Consider the following 17,044-nt stretch of genomic DNA (forward strand, 5'->3'; position numbering starts at 1 on the left):
CAAACCGGGCTGTGGTATTGGCTGAACTATATGCATCCTCAGCTGGACCATGAGATCAGCTTACCACTGGTGAAGCAGGCTGTAGTTGTAAGATGACAGCTGAGGCATGCTGGAACCTGCGCTGCGGAGTGTGGCACAGGCCCTCAGGATATCCATTGTGAGGCCCAGCATCTGGCATGGGAGGGTGACACTGCTGAGTAGTGCCAGACTTGTGCAGATTTGCAGCGGGGCACTGGAGAGGCAAGGGGGATGTAACTGGACCTAGTGGCATGGCATGGGCTTCAGAGTTAGGTTGCAGTGCCAAGCTCTGAGGGACGGAAGGGAGCTGGGGGTGGGCCTGGGCTTGGAGCACTGGTTGGGATGGTTGTGGTAGGGGTGGCTGCTGTGATTGTTGCTGTTGCTGGATCACAAACTGTGGCTGCAGGTGCTTCGAGGATGGCTGTGAGGATGCTGAGAGGAGCTGGTGTGGCTGCAGTGGAGCATATGCTGAAGGAGGAAAGACCAGGTCAGGTGATATGATTTGGTCTCATCTTCTACTGTCTCCCACTGTGCCTCCTCTCATCGCCACTTACAAAAGGCTTCCTATGCTCCACGTCTCTTACTATCATCTTTCACCTAGAGGCTGGCCTGTCCATTTTTCCACAGCGCAAGTATCTTTCTCTGTTTTCTGATGCCGGTCCTTGCGCTTCACGTCACATGCACTTAAACCGCTGCGCTCCTGCTCGATTCCCTCTTTCCCTGTTTTCTTGCTTTCTTTCTATGTTAAAACACTGGAGCCGGGGCCAGGCAGTGGCACACTTGGTTAAGCGCATACATTACAGTGTGCAAGGATCCAGGTTCAAGCCCCTGGTCCCTACCTGTAGGGAGAAAGCTTCACGAGTGGTGAAGCAGGGCTGCAGGTGTCTCTCTGTCTCTCTCCCTCTCTATCTTCTCTCAATTTCTGTCTCTATACAGTAATAAATAAATAATAAAACCACGGGAGCCATGGAGTGCCCTTCAAAGCCCAAGGCAAAACTCACCTCCTCTGTGAGGCCTTTTTGACCATTGCATTTGCTTAGAGAAACCTTGGGTTCTATAATGTGCCTTTTACCCCCCCCATCCCCTTCCTTCAACTTTACTCCATCTGCAATATGTAAAGTCTCTGCTACGCAGTCTGGCTCTGTGCACTTACTCTGACTGACCCTGTGCTTGTACTGAGTCTGTGCCTACTCCAGGATGAACCAGTTGCACGCAGTGGTTCTCAGACTGTGGCAGAAGGCAAACAGGGGCTGGTTTATAAATTACTTTTATTACATACTTCAGGATTTTGGACTAGCTACTTAGCCTCGTAGGCCTCAGCTTCCTCACCTAAATATTGGAAATTAAAATAGTTCCTGCCCAGAAAGTCATTTTAGTGACTGGATAAAGACTAAAATAAAATGACCCACTATGCATAGCACAGGTGCCTGGCACACAGCCATACTCAATCATTTTTAGCTATCATGAGAATGATTACTTCAGAGTGTCTTGGGATGGGAGAGTGTTCGATTTGTAAACATGAGGTCCTGAATTTGATCTCTGGCATTATAGGTGCCAGAGTGCTGCTCTGGTTCAGTAAAATCTTCAAAAAAATGGTTATCTCAGTCTTGATTTAGTTTCTCAAAGTACCTTGGACTTTTGTCATGATAGTGTATATTGCAGTGGTCTGTAATCATTTTAACTATATTCCATTCCAGATAATGAACCCCTTGTGGTCAGAAGCTATCAGTCATTTCTTTCTTCAGAATGTCACATAGTGCCTGACATTAGATGAATACTATATAAATGAACTTACTGTCATAGAACTGGGATTCATTCGTTGCTATGTGCTACTAGACTTCTCTCCTTCTTTTTTAACCAGTATGCTTCTTTGGGGGGTGGATTATTCTACTATTTAGTAAGCCCTTTAGTGCCTAGCTCAGGCCTGTATACAGGATGGACCCAGGAAATTCAACTAAAAGATTGGCTGTCCTCATATGACTTACTTTCGTTAGCAGCATCCAGGTCCGCTTAGTGTTAAGAGTATCTCAGCTGAGTCTGTCCTGCCTAAAAACAGCCCTTTCCTCTGCTGCTGGGGGCCACAGAGAGTGGCAGTGCCCTATAGATGCACAGAGAGCCACAGCTGGAATCTCAGGAATGAATTTCTGTAACCAAAAACTTTTAGTCAATAAGGAGAAGGGCAAATTCTGGGTCTGGAGCTTACATTTTAAAAGAGTCTTGTGAGGCTAACAAATGCAAAGCAAGCAGATTTCAAACTAAGTTAGGAAGCCTACTTCCTTAATTTTGACGTTTACACACAATTTTCTAACTATCTCATCACAGCCCACACACCAAGTTCCAGGCAGAATGCCAACAGGCAAGAACAGAAATGAGAAGTGATAAGAAGAAAAAAAAAAAGTGGTCCTCAGAAACTGGTTGTTGTAGGCAGAGAAACAGGGACTATGGAGGACTCACAAGGCTACCGTCTAGATGACAGTGGGCAGTAGAAGAGGGGCACTCAGAGGACAGTGCAGTTTTGAGAGATGTGCTAGGTCTGAGGTGATGGTGCTATACTCAAATGGAAATTGCCAACAGGCACTTGGTGATTTCAGATACACGGCCCTGGGCCCAACCTCAACCTTGATTATTAATTCCACATTAAATAGGTCAAAACAATTGTCAGACAAAAACTGTTAAGTAGGCAAATTTAACACTAAAGAGTTTTTGAGGTGATGGTTGCTAAGGCACCTGAGAGATTCTGCAGACACCATGCTGTTGCTCCCTGGTAGGCTCTGGCAGCCAGAATAATCTTCGGAGCAATGGACCTCACCACTGACAACTAAAGCAGAACCCCTCCCCCCACCTCCTTTAATCCAAAATAATGAATTTCTGCCAGGGAACAGAGACACTTTATGGAGTACCCATCTGAAGTGAGAGCTGGAGATGGCACAGGCTATGGGCTGAGCTACAAGAGTCAGTACCATGGTCCACCATTCACTGAGTATTTTGTGGCTTGAGACAGGTCCTTTCCCTTCTTGGGACTCCAGGGCTTTATCTGTGAAACAAGAGGTCGGGGCTAGTGTAACAGCTCCCTTCCAGCTCTATAATTTGATGGGAGTGATTATCATAGGGAAGTAGATTAAAATCCAGGATTTATAAGGTAGAAAAAAATGTTAGAGAGGAAAAAGACTCTAAATATAAAGACAACTGGAGACAATATACATTTGTTTGCCAACACTGGGGAATGCATCTGTTGACCTCCTTCCTGGTCCTCTGCCCCTTGGCTTCCCCTTCTACTCCACCCTCCCCTACTCTGCACTTAAGCTTAGTGGAAAGTTCATGGCAACTGCTTAGAAAAAATGGCAACTGCTTAGAAAAAATGATGCTGGGAGATGGGCGGTAGTGCAGCGGGTTAAGCACACGTGGTGCAAAGTGCAAGGACCAGCGTAAGGATCCTGGTTCGAGCCCCTGGTTCCCCACCTGCAGGGAAGTCACTTCGCAGGCAGTGAAGCAGGTCTGCAGGTGTCTGTCTTTCTCTCCCTCTCTGTCTCCCCCTCCTCTCTCCATTTCTCTCTGTCCTATGCAACAATGACAAGAACAATAATAACTACAACAATAAAAACCAACAAGGGCAACAAAAGGAAATAAATAAATAAATATTAAAAAAAAAAAAAGAAAAAATGATGCTAGTGTATACCAGACTGGAAACAAAAAACAACATATAAAGTCATAGGTAAAGTTCATAGATCAAAGACCCCAAGTTAATTGGGGAGGATTGTTTATTCTTAACTTTTTTTTTTTTTTGGCATAGCTGGAGTCTCTTGTATGTGCAATTTAACCACTCTGGGCCACTTTTAAATTTAGACATATAAAAGGAGATAAAGAGAGAGCCACAATACTACAGTTTCTCTGTTGTCACTATACCTCCCATGTGGTACTAGAGCTCCAACCTGGGCTGCACACTTGGTAATGCAGCTTCTCTGTCCAGTGAGCTATCTCTCCACCCCCCAACCCCTTAGCCCTTTGAGATTAATAAAAAGCAAGTAGCATGCTTGTCCTGCCTTATCCTAGGCCAAAAACCATTTTATTCACACTGTAATGACTTTATAATTGGTTTTTCTCACTCTAGGTTCTTCTCTCCATAATACATCTTATTGATAAGATTGCAAATTAATCTTCCTAGTGCACTGATTCCTAATTAAAAGCCATCAGGGACTTACCTTTGTCTCTGACTGTTTAAAGCCCCTGGCATTCGAGATCTATTTACAACATGAACTAACCTTTCAGTTTTATCCCTTTGATCCAAATGACCTTTACTGTTCACAGTCTCCTGTACAGAGTTTATGCCTTGTCTCATATGTCTAAGTGCTACAAATCAAACTCTAGTCCTCTTCTCCTGACCCTTACAGCAGACAGGATCTCTCCTTCTTCTTAGCTGCACTGAATTTTATCTGCTTTGCACTCCCAGAGAAGCAATGTGTACAGGAATTAAGTGTGTGTTCTAGAATCAAAATGCTTAGCTTTGTCCCTAGTTTTGCCACTTCCCAGCAGTGTGAAGAAAGGCAAGCTACTTGACTTCTGTTCTCTGTTGTCATTCTTTTTTTTTATTTTTATTTTTATTTATTTACTTTCCCTTTTGTTGCCCTTGTTGCTTTTATTGTTGTAATTATTATTGTTGTCATTGTTAGATAGGACAGAGAGAAATGGAGAGAGGAGGGGAAGACAGGGAGGGGGAGAGAAAGACAGACACCTGCAGACTTGCTTCACCGCCTGTGAAGGGTCTTCCCTGTAGGTGAGTGAAGGGTCTTCCCTGTAGGTGAGGAGCTGGGGGCTCGAACCAGGATTCTTACACCGATGCTTGCGCTTCGCACCACGTGCGCTTAACCCGCTGCGCTACCGCCAAACTCCCCTCTGTTGTCATTCTTAAAACTGGATAGTGATAAGCCAACTGAGTGATTTCAATTATTAATCTCTATTAGGCAGAATTTACACAATTCATTTGTTTCCTCCAAGTCACCCTAAATTTAGATGCCCAGTCATTGTTGCTAAATAAATAAATGGATGGCAATGTGGTGGGACTCTAGCTTGTTTTTCCCACAGAATTTTTCCTCTCCAGAGGAAGAACATAGATGAGATGGGTATAACCCATTTTGGTTTTAGTGAACATTCTGATTCAATGAAGAGCCTCCACCTGTCCAATTCCTGCTCACTTCCTGTGCAACGTTCAGCCCACCCTATCAGCTCTACATACTTCCCACAAGACATTATATAGTCTTTATTATGCCTTTTAGGCTTTGATTTCTATGCTTTCATTTTCTGAATTGCCTCATTCTGCTTCAGTGACCTAAGGCATAAGCTTCTTTGGCCCTGGCTCAGTTCCTGGTTTCCCCTCAGAATTCCTAAATGCTTTTATTGTTGCTTGATTCAATCATGATTTAACATGTGCTATCTTGAGTGCATATTTCATGTATTCTTTCTTCCTTTCACATTTGGATGTCTTTCTGAGATACATATTGCAGTTTGGTGGTGTCAGTTTAATTGACTAATGCTCCCCTCTTTTACGGGTAGTAAAGTAATGGACCATCTTACAATCAACAATGTTTTGGGTGAAATGAAGTGGGAATATTTCAATCTTTTGTGTGTAGATTGCCTATCTATCCACTTAGGCTCTATGCTTTTTGCAAAGATATGTCTTGCTTTTTCTAAATTTAAAAGAAGGCTTTAGTGTTTTTTACCTTCCAGATTGTTCAATAAAATATTCTACATATTTGCAGATGCTTAGCAAATGCCTGCTGCTAAACTCAGAAGGTAAATGAATTCTTCTCCCGATCCTATGCCCTTCCTGCTGAACTGGGGATGGTGAAAGGAGGCATTTCCCATTTATGCAATAATACTAGAGGAGGAAGGCTATTTTTTAAAAAATATTTTATTTATTTATGAGAAAGATAGGAGGAGAGAGAAAGAAACAGACATCACTCTGGCACATGTGCTGCTGGGGATCTAACTCAGGACCTCATGCTTGAGAGCCCAAAGCTTTACCACTGCACCACCTCCCGGATCACAGGCTGTATCTTTTATAGCTAGGATGGGGCTTATCAGTTTATGGAATGTGAAGAAATCACTTTGGATCTTTTTGTTACTAGGGGCCAATAGCTTTATTTCTCCCCTACAACTATCTTGGCTCCCCTATTGCCAGTTTCTGGAAAGTTCATTGCATCAAAGGAGACAAAGGAGTGGTTCTCTGAGACCTCAACTACAGTCCTGGAAAGCTGCATCAACCCTTTCTGTCTTAGAGCAGGGGATGGGGCAGGCCTGAAGCCTCCACAAACTAGGGCCCAGCTAAACAGAGACTCCAGGCAATATTCAACTACCTATCTGGTTCTCTAACCTGGAGCAGCTGCTTAGAATCTGAAGGTGACTGTTAGACCAAAGAGCATTAGTATCCCGTGTTCCCACCTGTAGGTGAGAAGCTTCAGGAGTAGTGAAGCAATGCTGTAGGCGTCTCATTTATTTCTCTTCTCTATCTCTACTTCCCCTCTCTGTGCTATCAAATAATACATACATTTTTAAAATAAAAAAATGATTAGAATCCATCAGGCCCATGAGTTACTGGCATGTGCTTTTCCCTTCTACAGTCAGAATTAATCAATAATGAATCTCTGCTGATCATAAGGGTTCACTGTCCCCAAAATGCTGGCACTCTTGCCCCAATGTATGAGACATTCAAGTATCCCAGCCATAGATAGTAGACCTGCGCGCACATTCCCTGTGAGTCACACACACACATTCCCCTGTGAGTCTACTATAGTTGACTAGAGTTTAAGTTTCTGGCCTATAGGCAAGAGAAGGATGCCCGCAAGAGAGTAATGACATTTGTTAAAAGTTTAGAAAGTCAAGTGAAGAGATACTTTCCACCACTCATTCACTCAACAAACCTAACAAACATTGCTATGAACTTTTTTTAATTTTTAAAAATCATCTTTATTTATTGGATAAAGATAGCCATAAATTGAGAGGGAAGGGGGTGATGGAGAGGGAGAGAAACAGACACCTACAGCACTGCTCCAATGAAGATTTCTCCCTGCAGGTAGGGACTGGGGGCTCGAACCTGGATCCTTGGACATTATAACATGTGTGCTTAACCAGGTGTGCCACCACCCGGCCCCTGCTATGTACTTTCTACAGACCAAATACTATGCTTGGTGTTGACTCCAGTAAGGCCTCTGTAATCAATTAGTCTAGTAAAAGAGACACATGATAAATAGACATTCTTAGCATAATTTCAGTATAATGAGACATATAGAATATTATACTGAAAAATATGGAAGGTAAAAAAAACAAAACAGAAAAAAAACTTTAAAATTTAGAGGACCTAAAAAAGGCATGTCTTTGACTCAAAAAGTATATTGTCTAGTTGGATAGCTAGGAAATACACTTAAGTTTTACATTACTTTCCTTGTTTTCCATACTGTTCAACACATATTCGACATGTTTACATGTATGTTGCACAAAAAATTATTTGATATATTAAATAATGAGAACACAGAGAAGGGGATTTAGTTTGGAAAGAAGAGCAGAGAAGGTTTATCACAGGAAGTAACAGTTTAACAAGATTTAAAGTTATGACAGAAGAAACAGTATGTGGGAAGGATTAGAAGCAAAAAATATCACAATGCATTTAGGAACCTGGAAGGTATCTGTGGAGGGGAGGAAGGAGAGAAAATGATTTTAGGTTGGGTCTAGATAATGCTAATACACTTAAGAATTATCTCTCTCTCCCTCTCTCTTTCACCAGAGCAGTGCCCAGCACTAGCTTATGGTGGTGGTGGTGGGGGGGAATTGAACCTGAGACTTTGAGGCCTCATGCACTAAGAGTCTCTCTGCATAACCATTATGCTGTTTCTTCCCCAGCCCTACTTAAGGCATCTCCAAAGACATCTCATGTGATTAGGCCTCAGGGAGTAGCTGAGATTGAATTTGACCACAGAGGTCAGAGCTCTTCATGTATATAAATAAGCACAGAGACTCTTACGAAAAACTAAAGCAATACACACATGACCAGTCCCTCTAGACTGATGGCTAGAAGTCTGAGAGGGGAAGCAGAGCTAGAGAATGGCCCTGTATGAAGAGGAAACTATAACAACAGGGCTGTGAGCTGCAGCGACACACTATGGTGGTCTGTCTCTGCCTTTTAAGCCTGATTTGCAGCCACCTGAAAAACTACTAAATATAAAAAAGTTAAAAAAGAAAAAGGAAAGCTACTAAATATTCTCTGGGAAAAGGATTCCTTGTAAGGCAAACTGGAGCCTTAAAAAAGAAATTGGCTTCTGCATCTCTGCCCCCTGCTGCACCCTTGCAAGAGGGCTGGGAGGACAGCACAAGTGATTAAAGGTATGGGCTTTGGAGTCTGATTGATCTGAGTCTAAAATTTGCTTACCCTCTCAGAATCTTGATTTTTCTGTTGTGTAAATAGTGACAAATAGCACACAGAGTAGTTAAGTAGTCATATTAAACTGAATGTTATATTGAAGCCACAAAGAGGTTCATTGCCCTAGCTCACACCTACTACCTCAACAAATGATGGCTATTTTTAAAATTCTACCTGTTATTTGAGTGTTGTTTTCAGCTTCTTAAAGCATATCTATAAACTAGAAGCTGATATTTATTCCTAATAATAAGCCTATAAAGCAAAAGCAATGCTCCTACTTTACAAGTAAGAAGTGAGCGTGGTTTCTAAGTGATTTCTTTCTTTTACCACAAGGGTTATGGCTTGGTGCTTGCACAATGATTCCATTGCTTGGTGGCCACTTTTCTCCTTACCCTTTCTTTTTCTAACAGAGACAGAGAGAAATGGAGGAGGAGAGAGAAAGACACCTACAACACTGTTCCACAGCTCCTGGAGCTTTCCCCGGCCCCTTCAAAGTGGGAGCTGGAACGTGATATAAGTGATTTCTACAGTGCAGTAAGTTAAGGGAAAATCAAGTGCACTTGACATATAAAGCATACTATCTTGCAAATAAGTGTCCAAGTGGTCCGGGAGGTGGCGTGGTGGATAAGGCATTGGACTCTCAAGCATGAAGTCCTGAGTTCAATCTGCAGCAGCACATGTACCAGAATGATGTTTGATTCTTTCTCTCTCCTATCGTTTCTCATGAATAAATAAAATCTTTAAAAAAAAAAAGAAGTGTTCAAAAAAATTGCTGATAGCCAAGTGGATAATACAAGTCAGCAAGAACAAAGTCAAAGAGCACGCCTTGGATATCTGCTGGACTGCTGAACACGTCAGAGGTAGTCTTGGAGAAAGGACAAGAAAGAGGGAATATTACACTAGAAATCAGGCAGGTAGAGACATCTCACAGGTCAAGTAAGGCACAAAGGGGTAGGATGGAAGAGTGGCAGAGGCTTTCTCCGTCAAGTTATGGATAGTTAGAGCAACTCAATGTAAAGTAGTGAGTGTTTGAAGCCCCCATCCCCATATAATCACAAACAAATCCATCAGAAATCATTAATATTATTTATTCAACCTCGCCTATGTAGCCTAGGTACAATGATTAATAGAGGAGGAAATAAAAACATAGTGAAAGTTTTGACATGAGAAAGAAATAGCCTCAGAGTAAGATGATGTGATGATTCTTTTTTTTTAAACAAGCACACTACTCAGCTCTGGCTTAGATGGTGGTGCGGGGAATTGAAGAATAAGATGATTCTAACAGAGGAAGGTGATTCTAGCAGCTGTGGGAAGGATAATCTGGCTATCTGTTAAGTCTGGTATAGTCAGTAGGCCTTGAGCAATACAGGGAGCCAATATAGAGGAAGTATCATGAGAACCTGGTGAAAAGTTGGGGAAAAGGAGCCTAAGGGAACTAATCTCTATCCTGAGTCTACTCTGTACCCATCCCCTTTGCAGGCCATCTTATTCATCTTTACAGCCAGTGGTAAACATAATCATCTTTGTTTTATAGATAAGGAAATTGAGGTTTACAGAGATTAAGTAACTTGATGATGGTCATAAAACTAATAACTGATGGGGGGGGTCGGGCGGTGGCGCAGTGGGTTAAGCGCATGTGGCGCAAAGCGCAGGGTCCGGCGTAAGGATCCCGGTTCGAGCCCCCGGCTCCCCACCTGCAGGGGAGTCGCTTCACAGGCTGTGAAGCAGGTCTGCAGGTGTCTATCTTTCTCTCCCCTTCTCTGTCTTCCCCTCCTCTCTCCATTTCTCTCTGTCCTATCCAACAAGGAATTGCGTCAACAAGGGCAATAATAATAACCACAACAAAGCTACAACAAGGGCAACAAAAGGGGAAAAAAAAAAAAAAACTAATAATTGATGAAGCTGAGGTCTCAAACCAGAACTAACACTGAAGCTTGTGTTTTTCCCCATTAGTATACTGGCCCCCTGGTGAAGAAGCATGAAGTAAAAATTACCCTGTGAGTGTGGCCAGGGTCACAGCTCAGTGGTAGAGAGCATGCTACTCATTAAGAACTCCCGATTTGATCCCTGGCATAAAAAAAAAAATTACCCTGAGATTATGAGCTAGAGTACAGGAATACCTCATGGTTGTATAAGCAGTGGGCAGGAATTGGCCACAGAGGGAGACATCTGGATTTTTGCTTTGTTTATGGGTTCTCTAAATTTGAAAAATATATTTGCAGGTGGCATGATATATAAGTGGAAGAATCCTACCACAGCTGGAAATCTGTGGGGAGGGAGAATGAGAACCTGGCAGGATGGGTACTGAGAAGTCCCCTGCAGAAGGGTGGTGGCATCTGCAATAAGAAGAAGAGACAAGCCCTTTTGGGTGAGTACTGGACAGAGTAGTGAGTCTTAAGAGTCCAGAGTGCATCAGCAGTGGGGCAGGGGCAAGAGAAAGAGGAGCAGCTCCCACTGGCACACACAGATGGCCACACGCACACATGGTCATTCTGGGCTTGGGTGCTTCCCAGTGTCCGCTGAGATAATCCTCCTTCTAATCTATTCTTGAAACTTATTTTTCAGCTCAACTCAAATTTCTACAATCCCATTAGAATGTAAGCTTGCCCATCTCAAACAGCCATATGGCTAGTATGCTTGGCATGGAATAGGTGCTAAATGAATATTTGTTGAACTGAGCTAAACTGAGCTAATTTAAAGAGACAGAGAAGCATTCTTTGGGGATGCCAATTATTCTTTTTGAGCCCTATCATCTTCATTTTTAAAATGAAATATCCATTCCTGGGATTAAAAGAGACAGGAGCAAAAGCCACTGAGTACAGTGTCTGGAACATGGGTGCTCATAAACTCGTAGGTGTTGTTAGTAGCTGGTGACAGTTATGGAAACAACAACAACAGGTGCCTAGAGTGACAATTTTCAGGAAAAATCTGCTCAACAATTCTGAGGTTCTTTAGGTAACATAGCTGACTTTTTCTCTCTCAGGATCTCTCACACATGTATATGCATGAATATATGTATATCTCCTTTAGTAGTCTCTGGATTCTTTTTGCTTAATAGGAAAAGATTCTTAGTAATCTAAACTTGGCCCTACAGTAGATAGTCAAAATGACTCTCATGATGTTTGAATAATTATTATCATCTTTTGTTTGTTTGTTTTGGTTTTGGTTTTTTACCAGAGCACTGCTCAGTTCTGGTTTGTGGTGGTGTAGGGGACTGAACCTGACACCGCTGAGCATTAGGCATGAAAACATGTTTGCATAACCATTATACTATCTCCCCTGCCCTGATTATTATTTTATTTTACCAGAGGACCACTCATTCTGGCTGTTAGTGTTGCCGGGGACTGAACCTGGGACCTCTCATATGCAAATCCTGTGTGCTACATCTGTGCTATTTCTCTTATGTTTGCATGATTTTGCCATAAGAATTGTTGGAAACTCTTATTCAATTAGGTAACAGACCCACCCCAAAAAACCTTTTTTTTTATTATTCTCTAAGTAAAAGTACATCTATTCCACAGATTGGCAGCTTCTTTTGGAGGGAAATGTGCTTGCTACCCCCAAAATCCTAGAATCAGCAAGTATTACATTGTCCAGCTTATCACAGAGAAATCTCTACTCTGACACAAAACCCCTTCTGTAATAAAAACAAAGCCACTAAGTTGCAGGCCTTCCCAACAGGGCATCCTCCTCCAGGGAGAACGAAGGAGGGATGGGGAGACAGAACAAAGACCTGGCATCTGGAGCACAAGCCTGTGAAAAGGGCCCAGGCTTCTCAATTGGCTGACAGTTCTCTTTTATCATAGCATCTCCCTCCCACCAGCAACTTTCTCTTCACCCCTGGATCAGAATGTGCACCCAAGGCCTTGAATGGATCTACTAGAATGAGAACACCAAGACGTAAAAGTGTCCTTCCGAGAGCTGTGGCTCAGCTCTCTCTGGGATGGGCTTCCCAGGTTAGGCCTTGAGGCCTAGCTGCTCGCTTCACTTCTACCCGGGTGGTTCAGCACAGACTGAGAAGCCCCACCTCTAAGGCTCAGTTCTCCACCCCTTACTCCCCTCCCCCACCCTTCTCAGGGCATAAGGGACCTTTTCTATTTGTGGAGCCTAAAGGAGCTGGTTGCCAAGGTGACAGGAGCAGGAACAGCAGGGAGCTTGCCATGGGGGAGGGGCTTTGCCCCCAAACAGCTGTCGGTGGGAGCAGTCCCAGCTGGGACTAGCATTTGCCTGTTCTGGGAGGAAACAGCCCCCAGGAGAACACATTCCTCGCTGCTTTATCCCCCCCCCAACACACACACACACACACACACACACACACACACACACACACACACACACACACTGCTTCCCCTACCCTCCACCACCACCACAAGTTTCCACTGGTTACTTTCCCTGGGGGCAACCAGCCAGCCAGCTCAAAAAATGCTCCAATAACAAACAAAAAGCTGGGTCTGTGCCCTCACTTGTGTTGGCTTTCATGGTTCCCCCCCCCCCCACACACACACACACTGGCAAGAGGCAGCTCAGAACAGGTGCTGCTCCAGACTGCCTCCCATCAGGTCATAAGGACTATTTTAGTCTTTTTGTTGTTGTTGTTGTTTTAGAAGCCCTGGGAGCATCTGCAGCATCAGGAACCTCCTGCTGCTTCCATTTGGGGTGGGGGAAGGGAGGGAGCAGAGCCATGGGGTTTGCTGAGAAGAACTGATGTGAGGAGAGACTTAGGAGGCAGAAACAGCACAAAGCTCACTGACTTGTATCTTTGGGAGAGGACCTTTATGGTTTAGAAGCAGCTCACAGCTGTGTCACAGAATGTTCTGTGGAAACCACTGGACTATGTACTGCAATGGAATCACAGGCCATTAGTCCAAGGCCACACCTGGCTCTCTGGACCTCAACTTGTAACTCACTGTCATCCACCTTTACCTGGATCAGGAGAAGAGAGCTTTCCAAGAGACTCTAAACCTCAGAACAATCTCAGGACCATCAGGCCTACTGATGTTTGGGTCAGGAATAGGAAAGACTTAAGAAGCACTAAATAGCTGTGCAGACTGAGAAGATTATGAGCAAACATAATCTGATGATTAAGAACACAGGATCTGACTCAGTCAGACATGGATTTGGTTGCCAATTCTGCCACTTACTACTAATGTGACCTGAAGTGACACAGACAGTACATTTTTGGGTAGCCTCTCTCCTTCAGTTTTCTCATCTGTAAAATGGATTAAAGAACACCACCTCCTTCACTGGGATTTCCCAAAAGTTAGAAGAAGTACTGTGCATAAAAATGCCTAGCAAGCTGTCTGGTATACAAGAGACATTTTAACAGTGTTGGTTCCCTTTCTATCCAGGTTCCTTGTGAATTCAGGGATGCCTAGCAGTTTTGGGAAGAATCTGAGGACTGATCTCTCTTTTGGAAGGGTACTCAGAATTGAGGGAGGGTGTAGGTTAGCTCTAGAAGGAGATAACATTAAAGCCTAGGTAGGAAAGGGGTTTTCAGAAGCCCTGAGCCCCTGACATCGCTCTAGAGCTTGGAGGTTGAATGAGAAGGTAGGGCATTATATATTTGGGACCTCAGCTCTAGTCCAGGTTGCTATCAACTCATTGTATGGTGCCTCAGTCTTTACACTTATGAATCTGTTTCCTTATCCACAAAAAGGAGAAACTGGATTCATCTCTGCAAAAATCAATGCCAGACAGGGAGAAACATCTGGAACCACTGAGCAGTGAGGTTTCTGTAGGCAGAGAAGTGTTGCCTCAGTTCAGAAGTGGCCCCCCAGAAGGCAGAAACTAACCCTTTGTCCTTGAAACTTCAAAAAAGTAAGTAAAGGTAAATTTTAATTCAGATGCTTTCCAGCTCATCATCTTAACACTTGACTTGTAATTCTTTTGTCTCAAACACCTTCCCAAGCCTGTCTGCAGGGTAAACTACTCATGCTTCCAGATTCACCTGTCATTACCTCTGAGCCATCCTGCCAGGCACAGAGGAACTGCGTGACCATCTGTACCTACCCTTACCTTGTGCTCCTCCTCTAATAGGAGTCACAGAGCTGAATGGATCTGCTTATACGTGTGGCTCATTCCTTTCTGATCACCCACTTTTTAGGTAAGGGAGCACATCCTGGCCATCTTAACTAATAACAAATGCAAAGGCTATCAGTGAAAAAAAAAAAACAAACACAGCAGATGAGATGGTAAAACAGCTGGCATGAGGACAGAATGGTTGTCTTAAGGAGGAGACCCAAATTATTCTCTTTTTAGTGAAAAGCCACATAGCCTACCACTACATTTATGTCTGTGGTATAACAGTTTGGTTTTATTCCTCAGACTGATATGTCTGGCTTCTAGAGTTCTTGGCAGATTTTCTCATTAAAGATTGACTACAATAGGTAGTGCTGGGAGAATTTTAGCAGATGCAGAAAGGGAAGGAGTTTAGCCCCAGGGACTACTGATTCATCCTTTTTACAGAATTTGCTTCACTAATAATCTGTTGTGCTTCTATTTCTTTTTCTCCTTTTTTAATTTGCTAGGTTTATTTTTCAAATGTCACCCTCACTGGCAAGCTTTTTTGGCTCCTCTCCCTGTGGCTAGAGATCTTGTGTGCCCCACAGTGCTTAAAGCCCCACATTTATTACAATGATTATTATATTCTAGTTCATTTGAGTATTTGACTTCTATGTCTCCTCCGATTGCCCTCCTTGGAGGACAGGACCCAAGTGTTATTTATCTCTGCACACACAGAACTGGCAACATAAATGGCAAATAGGAGTCAACAGATGTCTGTTGAATCATAAGGAGACCTCCCCTCCCCCTTTTCCTTGCATGGTTCTTACATGCCTCTACCTAGACCCTGTCCTTTTCATTGATGTAGGGAATTTCAAAATGGTTCAAATGCCAGCCTCTACACACTCAAGAGTAAAAGCTATGAGCCTGTACGCCGAGATTCACTATTGTGTCCACTGTGAAGAAATATTCAGGTGCTCACTCTCTCCTGAGACCACCATGTGACCATAAAGCTTGTGAGTCCTCTTCTCTCTCTCTCTCTCTCTTTCCCTAACACGTTTGGTTTTCAATAAAAGTTTAATTTACCTAAAAAAATATTCATACCAACGGGCATGAATTAGGAGAATAATGAATTAGGAGTTAATGAATATCTCAGATTGGGGAATGGGAGAGAGACACACAAGTAGCTACATCTTATTACGCCTACGGGCAAAAGAACTCTCCCTTACACATGGTTCTCCTGAGTTTTCTGGAATGGGAACCCATTTTTCTGTGCCCTTACCTGGTGCAATGAGGGGGTGGGTAGCCACAGTGGGCACCATTCGGCTGAGCCCAGTCCGGCCCTCCATGCTCCCTGGCACACTGCTGCTGCCATCTCCTTTCTTGAATGGTTCCATCACACTGTCATTTATGCCAGGCTTGGCACCTGCGGGGGAACCCTGAGCAGTATTTCTGCCCTGTGATGGGGGAGGCAGAGGCTGGCTACCACATGGTGTGGGCTTCAGGGCCAAGCTGGGCAGGACAGGCTGAGTGGGGGTAGGGCCCGAGGCTGCTGCAGCTGGAGTCTGCTGTGTTCGGAGGGTCAAATTCTGTACCTGGAAAAGAGGGGTCTATAGGAGTCCAGAGAATGCAGGTAGGAGCAATGTCAATATACAGCTAGGATAGGGAAGGATTTAGGGACAGATCAGGAATGATTATCAGGATAGCGGAGAGGATGAGTTAGGGACTGCAAGAGGAAAGAGGAACCAGTAGCAGGCAGAGTTTCTAAAGAATGCTGGTAATCTGCCCCATCTGCAGAAGAAACAGAATTCTGAGAAGGATGACAGCCTAGGCTTGGATAGGCCAGCATAGAGAGGCCAGACTCGCCCTTGTTTCCTCCCCTCCGCCCCCAAACTATCAGGACAGGATGGATATTACTCAGAAAGAATTCCCAGATACAGCAGGGCATACAATTTCCCACCCTGGAAAAGTTCAGGACTCAAGTGTAAGCAATTGAACAGCAAGGATTATCTTGTCCTTCCAGTGAGGTTGACACCAGGAGCTGCATGCTTACACAGCCTGGTCCCTGGTGCCCTCTGCTGGACACATAGAGGCTGTGCGCCAGACTCTGACAAATGGATGTTTTTGCTCTCCGTATGACCGCTCTTCTCCTCCCCCATGCAAACAGAATCTGCAGCCAGGCAGTTTCTGTGTGCTCCCAGCAGAAGTTAGGGGCCCTCCCTGGACTCCACTTTCCTCCTCTTTTCATGCTACCTTTCCTAATGTCTACAGGAGGTCGCATATCTAACCAGAGTGGGATTTTCTACTTAAAAGGCAACAAAACCCACAGATGTTATACTGGATGGGCAATATAACAAGAAATAAATGACCACTCGTTCTTGGCAATCATGCTTGCCTTAGCATGCTGCTCTCTGACTTCTAACCCAGGTCTGAGGGAATGAGACTGAGTCGAGGAGGGTTGAGGCCTTCTCAAGAAGGAGTTAAGGAGCTAGTCAGGGATTATTAGACTATCTGCCTCCCATCTGCTTTCCTGGAAATTCCCAGCCTTTGTAAAACTTCCAAGGGGCTCCAGGGAGTGTGCCCATACCCATATTAATACCCGTCTACAAGGGTGCCCAC

The 17,044-nt window shown here is 43.9% G+C and overlaps 1 protein-coding gene across 4 annotated transcripts in view; it reads right to left on the reverse strand.

The window, feature by feature from the left end:
* The window catches only part of PHC2 (polyhomeotic homolog 2), a 120,653-nt gene that overhangs the window by 32,970 nt on the left and 70,639 nt on the right, over positions 1-17,044 (reverse strand). For 3 of the 4 annotated variants that reach the window (XM_060205835.1, XM_060205834.1, XM_007523237.3), the window contains exons 7-8: positions 15,708-16,020; positions 65-486 (exon numbers count right to left, since the gene is read on the reverse strand). In XM_060205835.1, coding sequence (XP_060061818.1) covers positions 65-486; positions 15,708-16,020 — 735 coding nt within the window. The remainder of the gene's footprint in view (positions 1-64; positions 487-15,707; positions 16,021-17,044) is intronic. The other variant, XM_060205836.1, reaches the window with a different exon arrangement.

The sequence above is a fragment of the Erinaceus europaeus genome, chromosome 13 (genome assembly GCF_950295315.1).
Source record: "Erinaceus europaeus chromosome 13, mEriEur2.1, whole genome shotgun sequence".
NCBI lineage: Eukaryota > Metazoa > Chordata > Mammalia > Eulipotyphla > Erinaceidae > Erinaceus > Erinaceus europaeus.